The following is a 20,676-nucleotide window of genomic DNA, read 5'->3' on the forward strand; positions in this document are numbered from 1 at the left end:
TATTTTAAGAAAAATAATTTTTAATATGATCTTTAAGTTAAGATAATTTTTAAGTTAAAATAGTTTTTAAGATAATTTTCAAGTTAATAAAAAAAATTTATTTTTTATTTTTTTTAAATAGTTTTTAAGTTAAATATTAAGTAAAAAAAATTAAGTTAAAAAAATTAAGTTTAATTTTTAAAATAATTTTTAATTTAAAAAGAGTTAAGTTTAATTTTTAAAATAGTTTTTTAAGTTAAAAATTAAGTTTAATTTTTGAAATAAATTTTTAAGAAAAAAATTTAAGTTTTAATTAATGTTTAAGTTAAAAAAATTTAAGTTTTAATTCTTTAAAAATTTAAATTTTTAAGAAGAAAATTTTAAGTTTTAATAATTTTTTTTTTTTAAATTAAGTTTTATTTTTAAAAAAAATTAAATTTTTAAGCAAAAAAATTTAAGTTTTAATAAAAAAAAAATTATGATTTATTTTAATTTTAGTTTCAATTTAATTTAATTTATCTTAATTTCATTTTAATTTAATTTAATTTAATTTAATTTTAATTTTAAATTAATTATAATTTAATTTAATTTAATTTTAATTTAATTTAATTTAAATTTAAATTTAAATGTTCTTAGTCATCTCACCCGATCTATATTTTCAATTAGAGAATCCTATAATTTTGTGAGATGAATTAGATTCAATTTTAGGGTTTGTTTTTAACTTGAGTTAGATTCAGGTTTAGCTTTGGGTTCAACAAATAGGCGTTCTCTGGATAAACTTCTGGGCTATGGTGAGTCACTTGGACATCATTAAAGTAATCATGCCTTCGAGGTTTTCCAAATAGTCCTATCCACTGGACTTAGTACAAAACTTGGTCTAACTGGTTAGGATCCATAAAGAGTAGCTTCGGTCAGTTCCACTTAGAGCTGTCAGACGGGCCAACCCATGACGGCGCGGGCCGGCCCGTGGCGGGCTGGCCCGTGGCGGGCTAATCATTTGGCTGGGTGGGGCGGGCCAACCCGCCAACTTGGCGGGTTGGGAAATTTCGAACTCAACCCATTGTAAGGCGGGTTGCGGGTTTGGCGGGCCAACCCGCAGGCCCATCAAAAATTTTTAAAAATATTTCATATTTTCAACATTTTACTTCGAAAAAGTTTTCTACAATTAAATGTATACATAAACATGTATTTTAAAAATAAATGAAAACAAACGAGTATTTATGTTGGATGAAAAGTACTATTTTTATTTCAAAATTATAACAAAGAAAGATAATAAATTGGCCTAAAACTTAGCTTACATATGTTTTTCAACCCGCGGGCCAACCCAAGCCCGAGCGGGCCGACCCACGCGGGTCACGGGTCTAGGCGGGTCGGCCCACGGCGGACTTGGGTTGATAAAATTCCAACCCAACCCGCTTAAATTGTTTGGCAGGGCGGGCCAACCCAACGGGCCCAACCCAAATTGACAACTCTAGTTTCACTTAGCCAAATGCACCAGGTCGAAGTCATATTTTCCTAGACATGCATAGACTAAGTTTCCCTAACGTACTATCATCCAAGATTTCACCAGTACCATTTTTCAAGTTAAACTTGAACCATTTTTAATTAATCCTAATTACCCTGTCGGGTAGGTTGGTTAGGGTTACCCTGTCAGATAGGTTAGTTTTGGAGGTACCAGATATTCTGGAGCCTCCCCCTAAATTAATGACCATTAATTTAATTTTTAGTTTTCGGTTTATGTCTATTTCTTTTATAATTATATTTTACTTGGTGATAGTTTAAATTTTGTTGAGTTCTAATATGTTTAGATTTTAAATTTTTTGATTTAGGTTTGTGTTCTGGTTTTTTATTTGGTTTATTTGACTTTACGTAATATATTTTATCTTTAGGAATATAATATTGGTTAGGTCCTATTTGCGTGGTCAAACACGCTTTCGGAACTCAGGCTTTGTTCGTTGATTTGTATTGGGTTATTAATGATTTAAACATTTTATTTGAGTTCGACTTATATCCGAGTCCGGTTTTATTATAACATGCTTTTTGATTATTTAGAATTAAGTCTAAATTTTTTGATCTAGTAGTAAATTTTTCTAACATATTTTTTAAATTATTAATTTCTAATTTTAATGATGAATTTTCCTCCTCAAGTGTTAGATCTTGAGTTGGTTTATTATTTACAACTTGTTTCTTGAGGATTTGATTTTCCTCGAGGAGCAATTTGTTTTCTTTTTCTAATTTAACTAATTTATTATTTAAGCACGAAATAATTTTAAAAAATTTCCGGTTTAAGTTTAGGAATACCTCTTCGGAACCTTCGAAAACGAGTACGGACTCGTGGCTCGATTCGAGTTCGGACCCGTCTTCCGACTCTGCTTCGAGGGCCATCAGCACGAGGTGGCTCTGGTGCTTCTGATCTTCTGCTTTCGATTCTTCTGAGGAGGAGAAGTCCCACGTTGCCTTGAGGGCCTTCTTTTTGGTTAGCTTCGGTTTGTCGATCTTCAATCTCGGGCACTCGTTCTTGTAGTGGCACTTCTTGTTGCATCCGAAGCACGTCACACTCCTTGATTCGGTTGGAGAATTGATCTTTTGAAGTTCCTTCTTGCTAAAGCTTCTTTTCCTCCTGGTGAACATCTTCCTTACCAGGTTCACCAGATGTTCTCCATCTTCAGAGTTCTGGTCAAAATCTTCTTCAGGTTCAGACTTGTTCTTATTTTCTTTTGAGGGACCTGCAAATAACGCTACACCTTTCTCGACCCCGACATTAGTTTGCTCATGCAGTTCTAATTCACAGAAAAGCTCATCTAGTTTTAATTTTGATAAATTTTTAGAGATCTTGTAGGCATCTACGATAGATGCCCACAAGCTGTTGCGTGGAAAAGCGTTTAGAGCATACCTTATTAAGTCTCGGTTCTCCATTTGGTGTCCTATTGCGTGGAGTCCGTTTAAAATATCCTTGATTCTTGCGTGAAGTTGGCTGGCCGATTCTCCTTCCTGCATTTTTATGTTAAATATTCTATTTAGAAGCAAGTCCCACTTTGTTACCTTAGCGTCGCTCGTTCCTTCGTGCAGCTCGATCAGTTTGTCCCACAGCTCTTTGGCATTTTTATGTGGTCCGACCCGATTCAGTTCTTCTCTAGTTAATCCGCACTGTAAGGTGTTGATTGCCTTGTTTTCTGTTGATGCCTTCTTCTTTAAGTCTGTTGTCCAATCTTCTAGATCCAATAGATTCCCAGAACTGTCTACTGGTATTTTGTAGGGTCTTGTGATGCTTAGCCACTGGTCGAAGTCTGTTTTGAGATACACTTCCATTCGCTTTTTTCAGTACGGGAAATCATCCCCATTGAAAAGGGGAGGTTGTACTGTGTTGAAGCCCTCGATCTGCGATATTTTGAATCTGCACGCACAAAAAAATATATAGAGAGGTTCCAAGACTTAGTCTTGGATTAGTAGTGCGGGAAGAATTAAATAAAACTAACTAAATTGGTGTTGCACCAATTTAGATTTAATTGCGACGGAAAGAAACTTCCAAAAAGGTAATAATACCAGTTTGGATCTTTACAAAAAACTGAAATCCAAAGAAAGAGAAAAAAAAAAGTAAATCACCCCCTTGTCTGATTGGTGGTTGCACCAAATCAGAGTTGTATCGGCTCTGATACCACTTGTCGGATCGTAGACGTTTGATAGAGGGGGTGTGAATATCGATTATAAAAAAAATCATCGATAAGAGTAAGCGCAGCGGAAAAGAAATAAAATAATGCAATGCTAATACAAGAACCAATTTTACTTGGTTCGGAGCCTTTGGCGACTCCTACTCCAAGGCCCGCACACAATGGTGCTTTTGTTAGGCAATTCACTAGCAATTCGAAGAATGTTACAATAAAGAATTATATCAAAAGAAGTAAACTGAAGACAACGCTTTGTCGGAGTAGCCCTGAGGCGTCGCAGGAGCACAGTAGAGCAGTCTGAGAGTTCTGAGTTGGTTTTTTTTTTGAAGCTCTGCCTCTGCCCCTTCTTTTATATGAGGTTCGGGGCACCCTGGATCCCTTCCGGGTGCCTTGGTGAGACGTGGCAAGTCCAACCAACGAGCTCCACGTGGCGACGATGCATTCAGGATAAAAGTTGCCTCCCGGGCGCCCGAATCCCTTCCGGGTGCCCGGATCCTCTCCGGGCGCCTGGACCACCTTTTTCCAGGGAACACATTTCCTACAAAACAACGTTAGTCCGAGGCAAATAGATAATGTATATCCTGCAAAACAAAGTGTTAGCACAGTTCATAAGTTTAACATAAAAGAGTATGACTTAGATTCCGTCTTTCCGAGACCGGAATCTAGTCACGATGTCGACTTAGATATTCAAAATGGATCTAAGCCGGATCGACGCCTAATGTTCCCTCCCCGGGAACGCGTCCTCACAGTCACTCCCTTCCAGTGACTTACCTTTACTCACCTGTCAGACGTCCGGTCAGCTCTTCGACCCGTCTGGACTTCTCGCCAGCTATCCGGTCAACCCGTCGACCTAGCTGGACTTCTCGCCAAGCGTCCGATCAGCCCGTCGACCCGTTTGGACTTCTCGCCAGCTATCCGGTCAACCCGTCGACCTAACTGGATTTCGTGCCAGACATCCGATCAGCCTGTCGACCTGTCTGGACTTCGTCTGCACACTCGGTCAGAGTGTTAGATCACGATAAACCTAACTTAACCTAATTTATCATTCATCAAAACCTGAGTTAGACCGTTAGTGCTAACCGCACCAACACTTCCTTGGTAAAAATTCCAGACTCTTGGTCCCTAACCAAGTTATAATGTGTTTCCATATGCCCAACAACCTTCCAGTTGACTAAAAATATCAGACTCTTGATCCATGACCAAGTTATAAGTGTGGTTCCCCACACGACCTAACGATCATCTGGTCGACTAAATTCCCAGACTCTCGCATCTCTAAGACCGAGTTATAAGTGTGGTTTTCCACACGCCCTAACAAAATTCGTAGACTCTTGGTCCTTGACCAAGTTATAAATGTGGTTCCCCATATCCTCCAACGATCATTCGATTGGCTAAATTCCCAAACTCTTGCGTCTCTAAGACCGAGTTACAAGTGTGGTTTTCCACACACCCTAGCAAAATTCCCAAACTCTCATGTCTCTAAGACCGAGTTATAAGTATGGTTGCCCACACGCCATAGTAAAATTCCTAGACTCTTAATTCTTGACCAAGTTATATGTGAGTCTCTCCACACGCCTCAACTAAAGTTCTTGATTCTCGCGTCTCTAAGACTTACTTATCAATATGGTCCACACACATATTCGCCGCTCAGTTGGCACTCGCCTAAAACTGAGCACTCGCCTCACTCGGCACTCTGTTTGGCACTTGCCTCACTCACCGCACTATCGACACTGGCCTCACTCGTCACTCTATTTGGCACTTGCCTCACTCGCTACACAGTCGACACCAGCCTCACTTGCTGCTCGGTGGACACTGACCTCACTCGTTGCTCGGTCAACACTCGCCTCACTCGCCACTCGATCGACACTCGCTGCTTTGTTCGGCACTCGCCTCAATTGTCGCATGGTTAGCACTGGCCTCACTCGTCACTCGGTCGGCACTTGCCTCACTTGTCGCTCTGTTCAAAACTCGCCTCACTCGCCGCACGGTTGGCACTCACCTCACTCACTGCTTGATCGACACTCACCTCACTCACCGCTCGGTCAGCACTCACCTTACTCACACACTGCTCGGATGACACCCACTTCATTAATGCTTTCTTAGAAGCTTACATTTGGTTGCTCAAAATGAAGTGGAAATCGATACTTAAGATTTGAAGTTACTGGAAAACCATGAAAATCAAAAGGCATTATTCCACAATAAAAAGAAACCTATTAGCAGGAGCTAGTCCCAACAAAAACAAGAAATGAAATGAGCCTAGGTAAGATTTGGGAAAGCAACATCAAGAACGTCATCAAAAATGTTTTGATGGCCAATAAATCTTTTAGGAAGTTTCACCGTCAGATATCTTGTCTCCCTTAACTGCTTGATGGCCACATCAGTTCCATAGGAGAATATTTTCATAATTCTCCTGCCAAAATCAGGAAAGCGGAAGTAATCAAGCCTATGGGCCTCCAGCAGGCCTGCTTCCCCGGTCTTATAAGATGTTAGCTCGACTTTCGTGGTTTCCAGCTCAATGCTAGCTGCCTCCAACTTGGCCTTATGAGCATCTAGGTCTTTTTGTTGATTTTCAATTAATATATCATTAGCCATCAGCTCAACTGCTTTCCCTACCAACTCAGAGATCTAGTTGTTGGTCTCTTTTAATTTCAGAGTGAGGGCCTTGGCTTCATCCTTTTTTTTTGTCCAGATCGGACATAGTCCTATAACTCCTCGTACTTTCATATTTGAGCTAAGACTCACTAGTTTGCAGAGTGGTTTGCAACTTTTGTACGGTCACAGATTGGTTGGTCGTCTTCTGTCTCTCCTCTAAAAGGGCCTTCTCAGCCTGCGATAGTAGTTCTGAATAGGCCACCGCTTCAACCCTCAACTTGGCGACCTCCTCTTGAACCTCTAGTGACTGAGGTGCCTAAGCAGACTCTAACTCCTCAACTTTTTTCTTCAAGGCCTAGTTTATGTGATTCAAGTCTAATGGAATCTGGTAGGGGGATAGCCTCGAAAATCAAAACTAGAAAAAAATGGCAAAATCTCTTTAAGAAATGCAAAATGTTACAAAAGCACTTACTACAGTTACGTCCTGGCCAAATACATCTGTGAATCTGGTCGACATCTGGTTAATGGGTTGATCCATGTCTTGCTCCCAAGCCTAGGCCAATTTATCCTTTAGACGCACAATATGGTTGAGCAGCGGTGGATCTGAAAGGGAGTGGGCCAGTCCCCTCTGTGAGGAAATTGCAAAAGTAACGCTTATAGTGTTAGTTGGAGGTGGTGAGAGAGCATAGATCGGTCGAGTGGCTATAGGAATGGTTGGTTGAGGAGGGTCACTTAAAAGTTGACTACTGGGGGATCCATCGGAGTCATAGTTGACTAATCTACCGGTTGTTTCCCCAGAACAGTTGTAGAAGATTCTCCCCAAGTGGACGGTGGACACATCGAGGAGGTTCGATCGACAGGAGTCGTCAGCCAATGTCTACTATGATTAATCCTCATTGACTCGTTAAATTCTATGGACTCGGAGGAGACTCTTATAGGCATCATGGAGGATCAGGACAACATCATTTCCCCTGTACTGGTAGCTACATCACTTCCCATCCTGCTAATTGCGCCCTTAACATCGGCTCCCTTATTGTCAGAGTCGATCGGCTGAATTTCTCGCTTAGCTAGAATGGCTCCACCATGCATGTTTAGCTCGGCTTCGTCAAGCATCATGGTGCGCTACTCACGATTGCCTTCCACATAGTTCTACCTGCAAAATAAAAAGAGAACTTTATTTACCAATAATAGCAAAGACTATGTGTTTTTCTTACCAAAAGAAAAGGCCAGTCTAGCCTCGATCTGACTAAGTCCAAATATATACATAATGTCCTCTTGAATCAATTTGATAGTGTTAATCTTCAGACTTGATAGGGCATCAGAAACAAGTAGATAATTAGGCTCCCAATGAAAAACACCCAATTTCAGAGGAGGAAGATCCATCTACCAACCGATCAGCCATTGAAAGGGAAAATTTGATGGAATAAAGAAATAGTGGGATTTTAGCCATTATTGAAAGAAAACATCTTGTCAAAAAAGACTGTCTTCAGTCGGACTTGGGAAATAAAAATCTTTACCACTACTTTTTTGGGATAATAAAATAATGAAAGATGCGAGGAGACAAAGAGACTCGACACGACTTAAACAAAATAACTACCCCAACACATTAATTGAATCAAATTGAAGGCCAACTATTGAAGGGGGGTGTAAAAATACTGGTAAATCTGAAGAAAAAAACCAGTGATGGGAAAACGAAGGTCACCTATGAGCTGGTCCGTAAAGAACGTGACATATTCTGGAGGGGGAAGATGGGGGTGATCGAGAGTGTTGGGAATAATGATATAAAAGTCCACCAGGATGTCATAAGTTAGCTTGAGCTGATCCACCTCCTCATCGTTGATATCTAAGAGCATGGTAGTGTACCACAGGGAGGGGATGTGCAATGGAATTTCAAGGGTCATAGAATCGAAACAAGGAGTACGAGAAAAACACTAATAACTTGCAAAAGAAAGCAAGAATCAAAGGAAGAATGAGGGTGAAGAAAAAATAGCCGACGAAAGATAGCGAAAGCAGCTGGAGAAGATAAACACATGAGCATTTACTCTAAGCCACCACGACTTATAAACCTCTTAGGATTTTCTAAACTCACCGTTTGATTGCTTGGACAAAAAAGGAAACTAAAAGATTACCATCATTCGATCAGAGAGACAACGGAATTCAAACTGTTAAGCGTGTCTTCAGCAAACCTATCATAGCTAGTGACGTGGATGAGCCATGTGACAACACTAGATGAATTGACATTTATGATGGATATGACAAACGAATCATGACCATGATACACTCTCATGCATATCGCTACACCTTACCATGCATTTATGGCACCTGTAAGGCATATCATTTTCCATTATCAAAGTATTTATGAGACCTGATATCTCATTTTTCAAGGAAGATGGCAACAATAGAAAACTTGTGTGAATGGTATCAAATTTCATATCAGATAGGAAAAATTAAGAGAGTATCTATTCAGTCAATATGAACCTCCTTTAACTAGACTTGAAGGGGTGACTTGTGGTACTATAAATAAAGAAAGGGTTGGGTTAAAGGAAAAGGGTGGCAATGAGCTTGCATAGGTGGTGATCAAAGTCAATGGATGGTTAGAAAGCCGAATAGCTGACCTAGTAGCTCCCACACTCCCGATCGACCTTGCCGATCAGATAGGTTCCTTGTGGACCTCATTCTCGGTGCAGACCAGACTCACTCGGAGCTCAGCGCCCTTCTCGCTCGATCAACCTATCGGTTGGATAGGTTCTTTTAAACCCCACACCCGGCACAGACTGGGCTTTCTTGGGATTCGGTTCTCCTCTCTCCTGATTGGCCTTGTCGATCGGGCAGGCTCTCTACGAGCCCTACTCTCTGTTTGAACCGAATTTGCTCAGGGCTCTGTTTCCATTTTCCCGACCGGCCTTGCCAAACGGGCAATATCCCAGTGTCTCAATGCCCCATTCCTGGCTTGGACCAGATTCGCTTAGGGCTCTATTCCCACTTTCCCGATTGGCCTTGCCGATCAGATTTCTCTTAATATCCTAGTACTTTACTCCTGGCCTGGACCAAACTCACTTGGGACTCATCTACCTTCACTCCCGATCGGCCCTATAGATCAGATAGGTTCCATGTGGACCCCACTCACGATGAGGACCGAACTCACTCAGAACTCAACTCCCCTTAGTCCCGATCGGCCCTGTCGATCGGATGGGCCACAAAAGAGTCAATATTGACTTGCTAGATCGTCCATAGAACTCTGCTCTCTTTGAGAATATTGCTACGGCCTAGTTAGGTCATATACATAAGTGGACTCCATAAGAAGCTCATCTTCTAATTAGTAGCCCAAGAGGTCTCCTGGCTCAAAAACCTAGTTATTGTCATTAATACAGTACATGGGTTTTATCAAAGGATCTTATTTACGCACAGATACTTACACCACCTACCTATTAATGTGATTGATGGATGCAGTATAGGCATAACGATAGGACAGACAGATTGATTGCAAGATAATGCTTCATTAATGCAGAAATTATGAGGGGCATTATAAAAGGAGATCCTTTTCCGTTGGCACAAATACGCGCACACACACACTTACATATCTCTTATTCTTTGTTGTTGCTTGCTTTGCTTTGCTCCACCATCATTGTTTTGACTTGATTATCGAAGTAGCTGCGTTAGGGACTCCCTTACCTGCTTACTGACAATTTCCTTCTCTTCTCGGGGGTTCTTCGAGTCAGTCAATCTGCACGTCACATCATCAGTAGTCCATCCTCATTACTTTCAAACATGATCATTTGAAAAGTGCAAATGGACCACGAGAGACCGTCCAACCTCATAAGTAATATGTGTTTATTTACATTGTGCGTTGTGTGAGAAGAAAAAGGAAACCTAGCAAGAACGATGGATACAAAAATGTCTTCTCGTTCAACTATTCAATTTTGGTTTAAGAACATGTTACCAACATGCAACTGACTAGTTGACTTGGTTTCTAGGTTGACATGGTTAGTACAACTTATTTGACTTGATCTTTAGTCACAACAAAAGGATAAATTGTATGATCTCTTCCACGAGTTAACTACTTTCTGATGTAGATAATTTGCGTGTACATTTTAGTCACTCAAATTTGTTCAACAAATCCAAACTGATACATTATTTTGTCTTTACCAAAGAATCAATCAATTCACTTTGCGAAGTTAATCAAGATCTTCAATAGAAATCAAAATCATTTTTTTTTTCTAAATACAAGAAAATGGGGAAAAAGATTTTGTTTATTTTTTACTTTTTTCAGGAATCAAATAAAAAGGCTATGATGATGTCATTAGTGTTTCCAAGCGTAGACCAACAGCGAGAAGCCTTCCGCCCGCCGCATTTCCTCCTCCTCCGCGCTCGCCCACTCAATCACCGTCGATGCGCTCCCCGTCGACGCCGACGAGGAAGAGGAGTCGGCCTTCCTCAGTCTCCTCCTCCTCCTCCTCCTCTGTCTTTCCCAACCGCAGCCGTCGCCGCTGCCTCTGCCCCAATCGGTGTTGTGCCCCGCGGCCGGTGAACCTTTGTACACTGTGCTCCCCGTTTGCTTCTCATCCTCCTCGAATCGGAGAAGAAACACGGCCTGTCCTATCTCTTCCATACCGGAAGCGGCGCCGGCGGATGCCCCTTCGTCCATGGCCTGAAAGAACCACTTATGGAGGTCCCACGAGACCTGGATCTTGCTGTCGCCGAGCTCGACCTTCTCGCTCCCGCGGAACTTCCACCGGAGGCGGCGCACCAGCAGGATCCGCTCCCCGTCGATCTCCACCGACATAGCAGCCTCCCGGCCCTTCTCCTTCGCTTCCAGATCGATCGCTATCTGGTGATCCTGACCGCCGAACCTGGCCCGAGTGCGGTAGCATCTCCCCCCACCGTGGTCCCCTAACACGACGTGCTCCCGCCTCGAGATCGGGGGCTGAATCAGAGAGATTTGTGGCGTATGGGCTTTGGACTTCCTGGGGGCCGCGTCGGCAAGATCCCCGGCGACGAGGAGCACCGCACCGTCGAGAGAGGCTGAGACGGAGTACCCGGAGACCGGCTCGGGGCCGCCTCCGGGCGGGAAGCGAGCACGGGTGAGGTCCCAATTGAAGTCGACGCGGCGGCGGTCCTTGAGGTGGAACCGCCGCGCCCCCAGCCGCTTCCACAGCAACCACGGCCGTATGCAGAACGAAAGCACCTCCTCCTCCTCCTCCTCCTCCTCCTCCTCCTCCTCTTTTTCCTCATCCGCATCGGCGTAGAAGCGGAGAACGGCGCAGAGGGAGACGCCGAGGGCATCTCGGGACCAGGTGAGGCAGGCGACCCCGAGGCAAGTCTCGTACACCGACGTCGTCAAACTCGGAACCGACGGCCCCGCCGCCGCCGCGCCGCCGCCCCGGAAGCACACCAGGATGCGATCCGGCATGCTCTCTCTCCAAATCCAACACTCACGAATCGAAATTGAACAAGAACTTGATTTTGATCGGAAGACGAACGAAAAGAATCACAGGGAAGGGGGATAAGGGGGTCGCAATATAAACCTACAAGGCCGCGGCGGAGAACTCTCACAGGTCGGTGACCTTAACACTTCCCTCAGATTCTAAATTTTTAACGTCTAATATTTGCTTATTTGCAACTAATAATAATAATATCACTTATTTTTACAAGCTGTTGAATTTTGTTTACTTTATTCGAGATTATATTGACTCAATATTCCTTATTGGAATAAATGGGTGAGAAAAATCAAATGTGAGATACTAAAATAAAAGGTAGGAAGGAAACGAAAAGGTCAAACTTGGTGGAGGAGTTTTGACATTTTGATGAATGTTCAATGACCAAGTTGAGATTTGATGGTTGAATGCTTGGACAATGGACTAAATCCAATGCTTCTTAGCTGATAGGGCGATTGCGGTAGGGGCCTCCAAATCAGGTTAAAATCAGGGGGATCAACTGATACGGGATTAAAGTTAAGGAAAAGTCAATCCTTGAAATCAGTACAGTTAATCTTCGCGGCCATGAAGTAATTCAACCAGCCCAATGAGTCGGTCAGACCATTCGATCAAGAGGTTATCCGAGCGGGCCAACAAGTCGGTCGGATGTCAAGCCTCTTAATATGGATGAATAGATCAAGAAAGTCAGCACTCTCTAGGACCAAGATTTTTTTAAGATAACATAACCCCCCGAGTTGAGTCAAAGTCCAGGAGGTTAGCTGACATGATGATCAAAGTCAATGAATGGTCAACCCTTGAAGACAGTGCAGTCAATCTCCATGGCCAAGAGGTTATCCGATCGAATCAGCGAGCTGGTCGGACGTCAAACCTCTCAATATGGATGAATAGCTCAAGAAGAGTCAGCACTCTCCAGGGTCAAGATTTATTTAAGATAGCATAACTGAATAGTTTGATCGAGCAGTTCAACTGATCGGAACTATGGTCCGATCGAATAAAATGGACACTCGGTCCGATTGAACTCTTTGGTTAAAATCAATAGGCCAAGTAAGGGACGAGTTCCCGACGACATTCTTTATGCCTGATCGACCAAGTAACTGTCGACTGAATCATGGGAAAAGCAATTTTCCAGGTAAGCGGGTTGTGGGCCCCCAATCCAATGACCTCATATTCCTTTTTAACATTTTGTGGTACGAAAGGCAATGAATATTCTATATGCAGATTGCACATCAGAAGCTTCCTCTCTAATAAACGCAGAAATTGCGGGTCCATTTTGAGAGAGGTGTCAGAACATCTTTATGGTCTATCCTTTTCTAGAATTGTGTACAGACTACAGATAAACAATAACACTATAAAAAAGGATCTCTATTTATAGACGCGGGTACGCTCATATTATGTGAGACTACACAATTTTTACTATTCATTCGTAATACTATTCATCATCTTTAGTAATCATTGACTTGAGCATCGGAGGATATATGTTGGGAACTCTTCCTTTGCTCGGTCACTAACGCTCCTCTTGACACATAGAAGTGCTTCAAAGTTATATTTGGATAGCGAGATCAACATCTATGTCACGTCTCCAATATTTTATCTTCATCGATTTTAAACAAGATTATTAGTAATAATGTTTCAATGTTTTTACCAAATGGTTAACATTAAGTTAATTCTAGAAGGTCATTGTTAGGTTTGAGTTTTAAAAAACAACTTGACTATTAGTTGAAATCATAACAGGAATATTCTTGAGATCTAGTAGTCTAGTTATTTCTGTGTAATTTACAATGTCAACTACCATGTTAATATATTATTAACTATGGGTAGAGTTCAAAGTTGTTTGTGGATAATCAACTTTGATTTTTTTTTCTAATCAAGAACTTAATTATGAATTAATTTAGATGATTGGAAATTAATGAGACTAAGACAAGTTAATCAACTTGTGGACCAAAACTTGATTAATAGGTGATCGTTACTAGAAAAAAAACATTTAAGAAACTCATTAGATTAAAAATCAAACTTCAAAAACTAAAGAGTAAAAGGTGATAACATTTAATCTAGTATCATCGACACCAACTAGATCCATTTTACCGTGGCAGTAAAATATTCAACATTGTTGCACCTCAAAGCAATAAGTAATTGAAAGAAATGCAATTTTAAAAATAAAAATTAAAACAACTCTATTATTATTATTATTATTATTATTATTATTATTATTATTATTATTATCTCGATAAAAAAAAATAACATGGGCCGAATTAGGCCATTAGAAGGCCCTTTCTATCAGGGTGTATATAGGCGAACGGATCCTCCAACGTAGGGTTTCTTTAGTTTGCTTCGACTCCAAGGTTTCGCTGCGGCCGCCCGGAGCTCTTATCAGCAGCGGAAATGGTAAGAATCTCCTCGCCGTCTCCTCCATTTCTTCGATCATGTCGATTCGAATGGTCAAATCGAGTTTTTCATCTTAATTTCTGGTTTTTAGCCATCACACAAGACGTTCCGGATCAAGAAGAAGCTGGCGAAGAAGATGAGGCAGAACAGGCCAATTCCTCACTGGATCCGCCTGCGGACGGACAACACCATCAGGTGCGTCTGCTTTAGTTGGTTGTTGCCTCTCTTTTTTTTTCCCTAGCCACTGATCTGTTAACGGATTGTTTCGCTTGGTTGTTCAGGTACAACGCGAAGCGCAGGCATTGGCGTCGAACCAAGTTAGGGTTTTGAGGTTGCGCCTGATTCACCCGTTTGTCCTTCTTGATTGTTTTGGTCAGCTTTCACATGAATCATGCCTTATTTTAACGGATTTTCATGTTATTATGTGTGTCTGAGTCTAGTGGAGATTGTTTTTAAAGTGAAATTTATATCACACCTGAGATTTACTGTGATGCATAAATACTTTAAAATTGGCTTCTTCGTGATTTGAAGTAGCATTTGAATGGTGTTCTTTGTCTCTACTTATCTTTATAGGTATTTTGAATGATCCTCTTTCAATCACTCATTGTATATCAGTATTTTACTTCATGATATTTCTTGTCCTAGACTATGGCCATAACTGCATCCTCTAAGAATAGACTTGCATTAGATCTTGATGCTACACACTAGTACATCTCCTATGCAGCAATCAGCATGATTAGACACCTTTTGAATATTTCAGAAACACTAGTTACGGATGGCGAAACTATTGATTCCAGTCGACTTACAAATTAAAGGACCTTAAACCCATCTTCAACAACAAACATCATATTAGATATAATTTTCACACTAAAATATTACAATTTCAACACCAAATATTATTTCAACTCCAATCCAGTTACACCATATCATACCAAAAACGAATATTCATTAGAATATTCTATTTTTTTTATTCATAGTTTAATTATCAACCTACATTTTAATTTATTAACATTTTTATATGATAATTATTATATTTAAAATTAATACTTCCTTGATATTTGATAGATTAATTTTTTAAAAATGTTGGATCCAACTAATATCTATATATATATATATATATATTATATTCTATTAGTATCATTTTTATTTATAGTTGTTTGTTAGGTTTAGTGTTATTCGTGTTTTTAAATTTTTATTAGTAATATTTTGATTCAGTGTCATTACTATTTTTATTTTGTATATATCAGTGTAATGGGTGATGTTTTTTCCATCTATGCATATCAAAATTTTTAATATTTTATTGTATTTTTTTTATGAAATTAGTAACATAATTTATAAATGTAATTATAATTTAAATATATAAAATAAATTAACAATAAAAATTTTAATAAATTAAATCTTTACAAATATGCATAATAAAATGAAAATAGGCTAGTAAATACACTTATAGTAATATTAAGTAATGGGGACAAAGAAAATAATAATTATAAAGTAATTTTTATGATTGGTATACTTTGATACTACTTGTAACAGCTCCCTCAAATGAGACTATCAATTTGTAACTTGTAGATGCAACTAATGGCTAAAATTTTCTTATCCCTTAGTGAATAATAGTTTACTCACCTATATTCTATATCTCCATCATTGGCCTACAAAGATGTCCCTATGTATCCAGAGTCCCTTATGCCATTCATACAAAAGTAAGCTCCCCATGAAAATGAGTCTGTCTTTATTTATTTATTTATTTATTTATTCATTTTTTTTTGCTTTTAGTCACTCAGAAAGGCCTTCAGTCCTCAAATCTTTTCCTTTTACTGGTGTTTCATCTCTTCCTCGTGATCCTTTGAAACTAAGACTAAATCAATTAATGAGTAAAACTTTATTAATGGTAGTAAAGATGATTAGACATAAGGGGTCGGAGGAATTTTTTTAGAGGACATGCCTACCTCAAGAATTAATCAACTGGATATCCTTGTAGGGACTTTGAAAATTATATTAATGATTCTTGTTCTTATTATCCTTGTGGGGACTTTGAAAATTTTATTAATGATTCTTGTTCTTATTGTGGCAATGATTTTTATTTTTAAATTATAGTAAAATATGATTACGTTTATAACATCAGTCTATAATTTACCGTTGACTAGAGGAATATTCTTGTATTTTTAGAGGTATTAACAGGTAGTTGCTTCATTAAAATTATGATCTTTGGCTTGCTTGATACTAAGGCTTTTTGAAAATGATAAATGGATGATTTTCTCTTTAATGAATTGCATTTTATTTTATCCTTTATAAGTTCTTTTCAAATTACCTTTTTAAATTTTAAATTAAATTTGTCAATTTTTATTTCCTCTGTTGATTATTAATATAATTAATTTATCTATTTATAAGAATATGTCGTATATATTTATTCTACGCTATATTATTTGTCTTTCAAAAAATTTAAAATGTGTAATCCGATGATAATTATCGGTTATGTCATTTAAGATTAATTAGACTTGTTAAAAAAATTAAATGTTGTTACATTACTAATTGTTAAGGTTATTAAAATTAATTTTAATCTGTACAATTTATTTATATTTTCAGATAGTCGTGTATTAATTTCAAATTCTGTCTTCGGCTATTTATTAATTTCAACAACACTTTAAAGATTTAAATTAAGCACTCTGTTTTTTTAAATTATCAAATACTCTTCAGTCCATGGCTCTTTCCTTGGCCATTGGAGGTTTGATCAGGCGGATAGAGAATAAAAAAATTACAATCACATATTTATTATAATATATATTTCTTTAATATATATTTTTTTTAACATTAATATTCATTATTTATAAATCTTACAATATACCATCTTAAAATTTAAATACATTTCAAAAAATATATATTTATTTTAAATTTTTAAAATTTTTAAATTTAATTTGAATTAAATAAAAAACTGTAATTAAATAAAATAATATAAAATACAAGTCGAAATCGTTGAAAAAACAAACTTGTATAAAAATCAAATTATTATTGTTTAAAATAATAATAATAATAATAAATATACTCATATTTTATTATTTATCCATTTTATTCTAATTTTAGTTTTTTTTTTGAATAATTAAATTTTAAAAATTAATAATAATACACTAAGTAGGCCAGCCTTGGTCCTCTGGTCCAGGGATCCTCTAATTCAGAATATTTGTCCCTTATTTATTCATTGATTGGATGAGTTGAATTTTACCTATTAAATAGATAGGATTCAGTCCAACCAATAAATAAATAGAATTTTTTTTTATCAAGAAAATTTTAGATGGATCTGACTTTGTTCAAGATGAAGGAGGTGTTATAACATTCCTTCACAATAATATTAATATTAAAAGAATATTATAACACCTTATTAATAGGAGCATTGTGGATGCTCTTAGCCCTTAAAAGGGCATCATTGAAAAGATCGATAACTAACTAAAAAATGATATGTATAATCTAGATATATAAAATCGTCAGGTGCTTAGTTTAAAATTATAAATTTTAACATTAAAATAAAATGATAAACATAATTATGATTATCTTTGGATGATCAATTTAATCTCATAAAATTTTTCTAAATCATTAGGATAAATTAAAAAAAAAAAGTACTCGACGGTCAAAAAACTTGGCATCTAAAACGAGTTTAATATTGTCAGCCCTAGTTTTTTATTTAATAAAATAAAAATGGTAACAATAAATAAAAGATAAAATGATTAATGATTTTAGAAATTCCGAGGAAAGTTATAATAATTTTAACAGAAGACTATTTTGAAGAAAAACAAAATATATAGACAATTATGTAAAATGATTAATTTTGGCAAGTTTACTCCGCCTTGAACAGTTTCCACGATCGCAGCCATAAATTACGGCTTCGTCTGCTCTCTCCTCGAATCCCCATCGGCTACCTCCGTCGGTGGATCTGGATCTCCGATCGAAGTCACGCCCGCAAGCACGCTAAGGTTAGATCTCACCTCTAATTCTGTTCATTGATCTTTTTCTCGTTTTCGTCATCGAAACCGACGTGGATATTGCCAGATCTGATTCTATATGCCTTCAAAAGAAAAATCCTAGATTTTCTCTTCTCGATCTGTTTACCATCTCATTTTCCTCAGATCTGTGAGAGAATCCGACTGGGGATGAGTTTTGCTCTCGGATCCGGCAACAAGATGACATCTTTCTTCGGATCTGCCTCCTGGTTCGTTGTTTTCTGCTGCCTGGCCTTTCTTCGATTTGGCGACGGGTTTTATCTACCCGGAAGCTACCCTCACGAGTATCCGGTCGGAGAGGTCCTGCCGGTGAAGGTCAACTCGCTTACCTCCATCGAGACGGAGCTTCCTTTCAGCTACTACAGTCTCCCCTTCTGCCGCCCTCAAGATGGAATCAAGGACAGCGCCGAGAATCTAGGGGAGCTCCTCATGGGAGACCGCATCGAGAACTCCCCTTACCAGTTCAAGATGTTCACCAACGATTCCGATGTCTTCGTCTGCCAAACGAAACCCCTTTCTGCTGAAGATTTCAACCTCCTCAAGAAGCGGATCGATGAGATGTACCAGGTCAACGTCATCCTCGAGAACCTACCGGCGATTCGGTACGCGAGGAAGGACGACTTCGTCCTCCGGTGGACGGGCTACCCAATCGGAGTCAGAGCTGCCAATTCCTACTATGTGTTCAACCATCTAAAGTTCACTGTTTTGGTGCACAAGTACGAAGAGACCAATGTGGCGAGGGTGGTCGGAAGCACCGGTGACGCAGCCGATGTGATCCAGACCGCAGATAAGTCGAGATCTGGAAACGCAGGCTGGATGGTGGTTGGATTCGAGGTCGTGCCATGCAGCGTCCTTCACAATCTCGAGAAAACTAAGAATTTGAAGATGTATGACAAGTACCCGGCAAAGGTCGAATGCGATCCTACTACTGTGGCCATGAAGGTGAACGAGAACCAACCTATAGTCTTCACCTATGAGGTTGCCTTCGTCGAGAGTGATATCAAGTGGCCCTCTCGCTGGGATGCTTATTTGAAGATGGAGGGAGCCAAGGTCCACTGGTTCTCTATCCTTAATTCATTAATGGTAATTGCTTTCTTGGCCGGCATCGTTCTTGTGATCTTATTGAGAACTGTCCGAAGGGATCTTACCCGGTACGAAGAGCTGGATAAGGAGGCGCAAGCGCAGATGAACGAGGAGCTCTCTGGCTGGAAACTTGTTGTTGGAGATGTCTTCAGGGCCCCAAGCCACCCAATGTTGCTTTGCGTTATGGTGGGTGATGGTGTGCAGATTCTTGGCATGGCAGTTGTCACCATCTTCTTCGCGGCACTTGGATTCATGTCCCCGGCATCTCGGGGCACCCTCGTCACAGGGATGTTGTTCTTCTACTTGATTCTTGGAATTGCAGCGGGGTATGTCGCTGTTAGGATGTGGAAGACAATCAAAGGAGGGAATCATTCTGGTTGGATTGCTGTTTCCTGGCGCGTAGCTTGTTTCTTCCCCGGCATCGCCTTCCTCATCCTCACCACATTGAATTTCCTGCTTTGGGGCAGCCATAGCACTGGTGCGATCCCAATTTCCTTGTTCATTGTGCTGCTGCTTCTGTGGTTCTGCATCTCAGTTCCACTTACTCTTACTGGTGGATACATCGGCGCCAAGGCATCACATATTGAGTTCCCTGTCCGGACTAATCAAATTCCTCGTGAGATCCCTCCGCAGAAGTACCCATCATGGATGCTGGTTATCGGAGCTGGGACTCTGCCATTCGGCACTCTGTTCATCGAGCTCTTCTTCATAATGTCCAGTCTCTGGATGGGCCGAGTCTACTACGTCTTCGGGTTTCTCTTAATTGTGTTGATTCTCCTTGTCGTCGTCTGTGCGGAGGTTTCTCTAGTTCTGACCTACATGCATCTGTGTGTGGAGGATTGGAAATGGTGGTGGAAATCCTTCTTCTCTTCAGGATCCGTAGCTATCTACATCTTCTTATACTCGATCAACTATCTAGTATTCGATCTTAAGAGCTTGAGTGGTCCTGTGTCTGCCACACTCTACCTTGGCTACTCATTGTTCATGGTCACTGCTATCATGCTTGCTACTGGTACAGTTGGATTCATTTCGTCCTTCTGTTTTGTTCACTACCTCTTCTCATCTGTCAAACTCGACTGAGCTACTTCTGAAACAAGAGCTCTGGAACTGAAGGCATGAATCCATTGGCACAACTGGAACAGATTATTATAGAGAAGATGTCTGTAGCTTGAGGAATCTACAAGGAATATGGTAGATTGTATGTGTGTTATCATTAATAGCTGCGTTTTTTTTATACCTGTCTTAGAACTTTTTAGTCATAGAATGTACTTGTTGGATCATTTGCTTCCTTTGTCACTGTCATTTTTTGTTAAATTCTGTTTTTTATGTCATAAACATAAATGAGAATTGCCCATTTGATTCTTAGCTGTTTAGGTACATGCACGTTGTATTGATTTTTTGTTTTGTACTGTGTACCTGTGTTAAGTTCTTGTGGTTTGCTAATCTCTTTTTGTCCATTAGCTTCATTAATTTTACATTCTCTTTTTTTCTAAATTATATCCATTTGGTTACTATGGTGGTGGATTAATAGTAGGACTTAATTTACTAATCACT

The 20,676-nt window shown here is 39.4% G+C and overlaps 3 protein-coding genes across 4 annotated transcripts; 2 read left to right on the forward strand and 1 right to left on the reverse strand.

The window, feature by feature from the left end:
- Nucleotides 1-10,391: 10,391 nt before the first annotated feature.
- LOC122041527 lies at nt 10,392-11,719 on the reverse strand. The gene has a single exon (XM_042601236.1). It carries the CDS (start codon nt 11,641-11,643, stop codon nt 10,534-10,536), a length of 1,110 nt encoding a protein of 369 aa, XP_042457170.1. The 5' UTR covers nt 11,644-11,719; the 3' UTR covers nt 10,392-10,533.
- Nucleotides 11,720-11,769: 50 nt separating this feature from the next.
- LOC122041528 (60S ribosomal protein L39) lies at nt 11,770-14,606 on the forward strand. Of its 2 annotated transcripts, XR_006129003.1 has the most exons (4): nt 11,770-11,788; nt 13,922-14,050; nt 14,142-14,245; nt 14,332-14,606. XR_006129003.1 is itself a non-coding variant. In XM_042601237.1 (3 exons), the coding sequence occupies exons 1-3, from the start codon at nt 14,048-14,050 to the stop codon at nt 14,378-14,380; spliced, it is 156 nt and encodes a 51-aa protein (XP_042457171.1). In that variant the 5' UTR covers nt 13,922-14,047; the 3' UTR covers nt 14,381-14,606. The 2 variants fall into 2 exon arrangements, 1 of the variants encoding a protein (XP_042457171.1); XM_042601237.1 differs by lacking the exon at nt 11,770-11,788.
- A 3,248-nt stretch (nt 14,607-17,854) lies between these two features.
- LOC122041529 (transmembrane 9 superfamily member 11-like) lies at nt 17,855-20,487 on the forward strand. The gene is made up of 2 exons (XM_042601238.1): nt 17,855-18,012; nt 18,166-20,487. The coding sequence occupies exon 2, from the start codon at nt 18,190-18,192 to the stop codon at nt 20,200-20,202; it is 2,013 nt and encodes a 670-aa protein (XP_042457172.1). The 5' UTR covers nt 17,855-18,012; nt 18,166-18,189; the 3' UTR covers nt 20,203-20,487.
- The last annotated feature ends 189 nt before the right edge of the window (nt 20,488-20,676 follow it).

The sequence above is a fragment of the Zingiber officinale genome, chromosome 2A, assembly GCF_018446385.1.
Source record: "Zingiber officinale cultivar Zhangliang chromosome 2A, Zo_v1.1, whole genome shotgun sequence".
Classification (NCBI taxonomy): Eukaryota; Viridiplantae; Streptophyta; class Magnoliopsida; order Zingiberales; family Zingiberaceae; genus Zingiber; species Zingiber officinale.

What these genes read in the sequence shown, in the direction of transcription:
- LOC122041527 (XM_042601236.1), bottom strand. Translation starts at nt 11,643, where the DNA reads ATGCCGGATCGCATCCTGGTGTGCTTCCGGGGCGGCGGCGCGGCGGCG.
- LOC122041528 (XM_042601237.1), top strand. An exon ending in CGGACGGACAACACCATCAG is followed by an intron (nt 14,246 to 14,331) that starts GTGCGTCTGCTT and finishes TTGGTTGTTCAG; the next exon opens with GTACAACGCGAAGCGCAGGC.
- LOC122041529 (XM_042601238.1), top strand. Translation starts at nt 18,190, where the DNA reads ATGAGTTTTGCTCTCGGATCCGGCAACAAGATGACATCTTTCTTCGGA.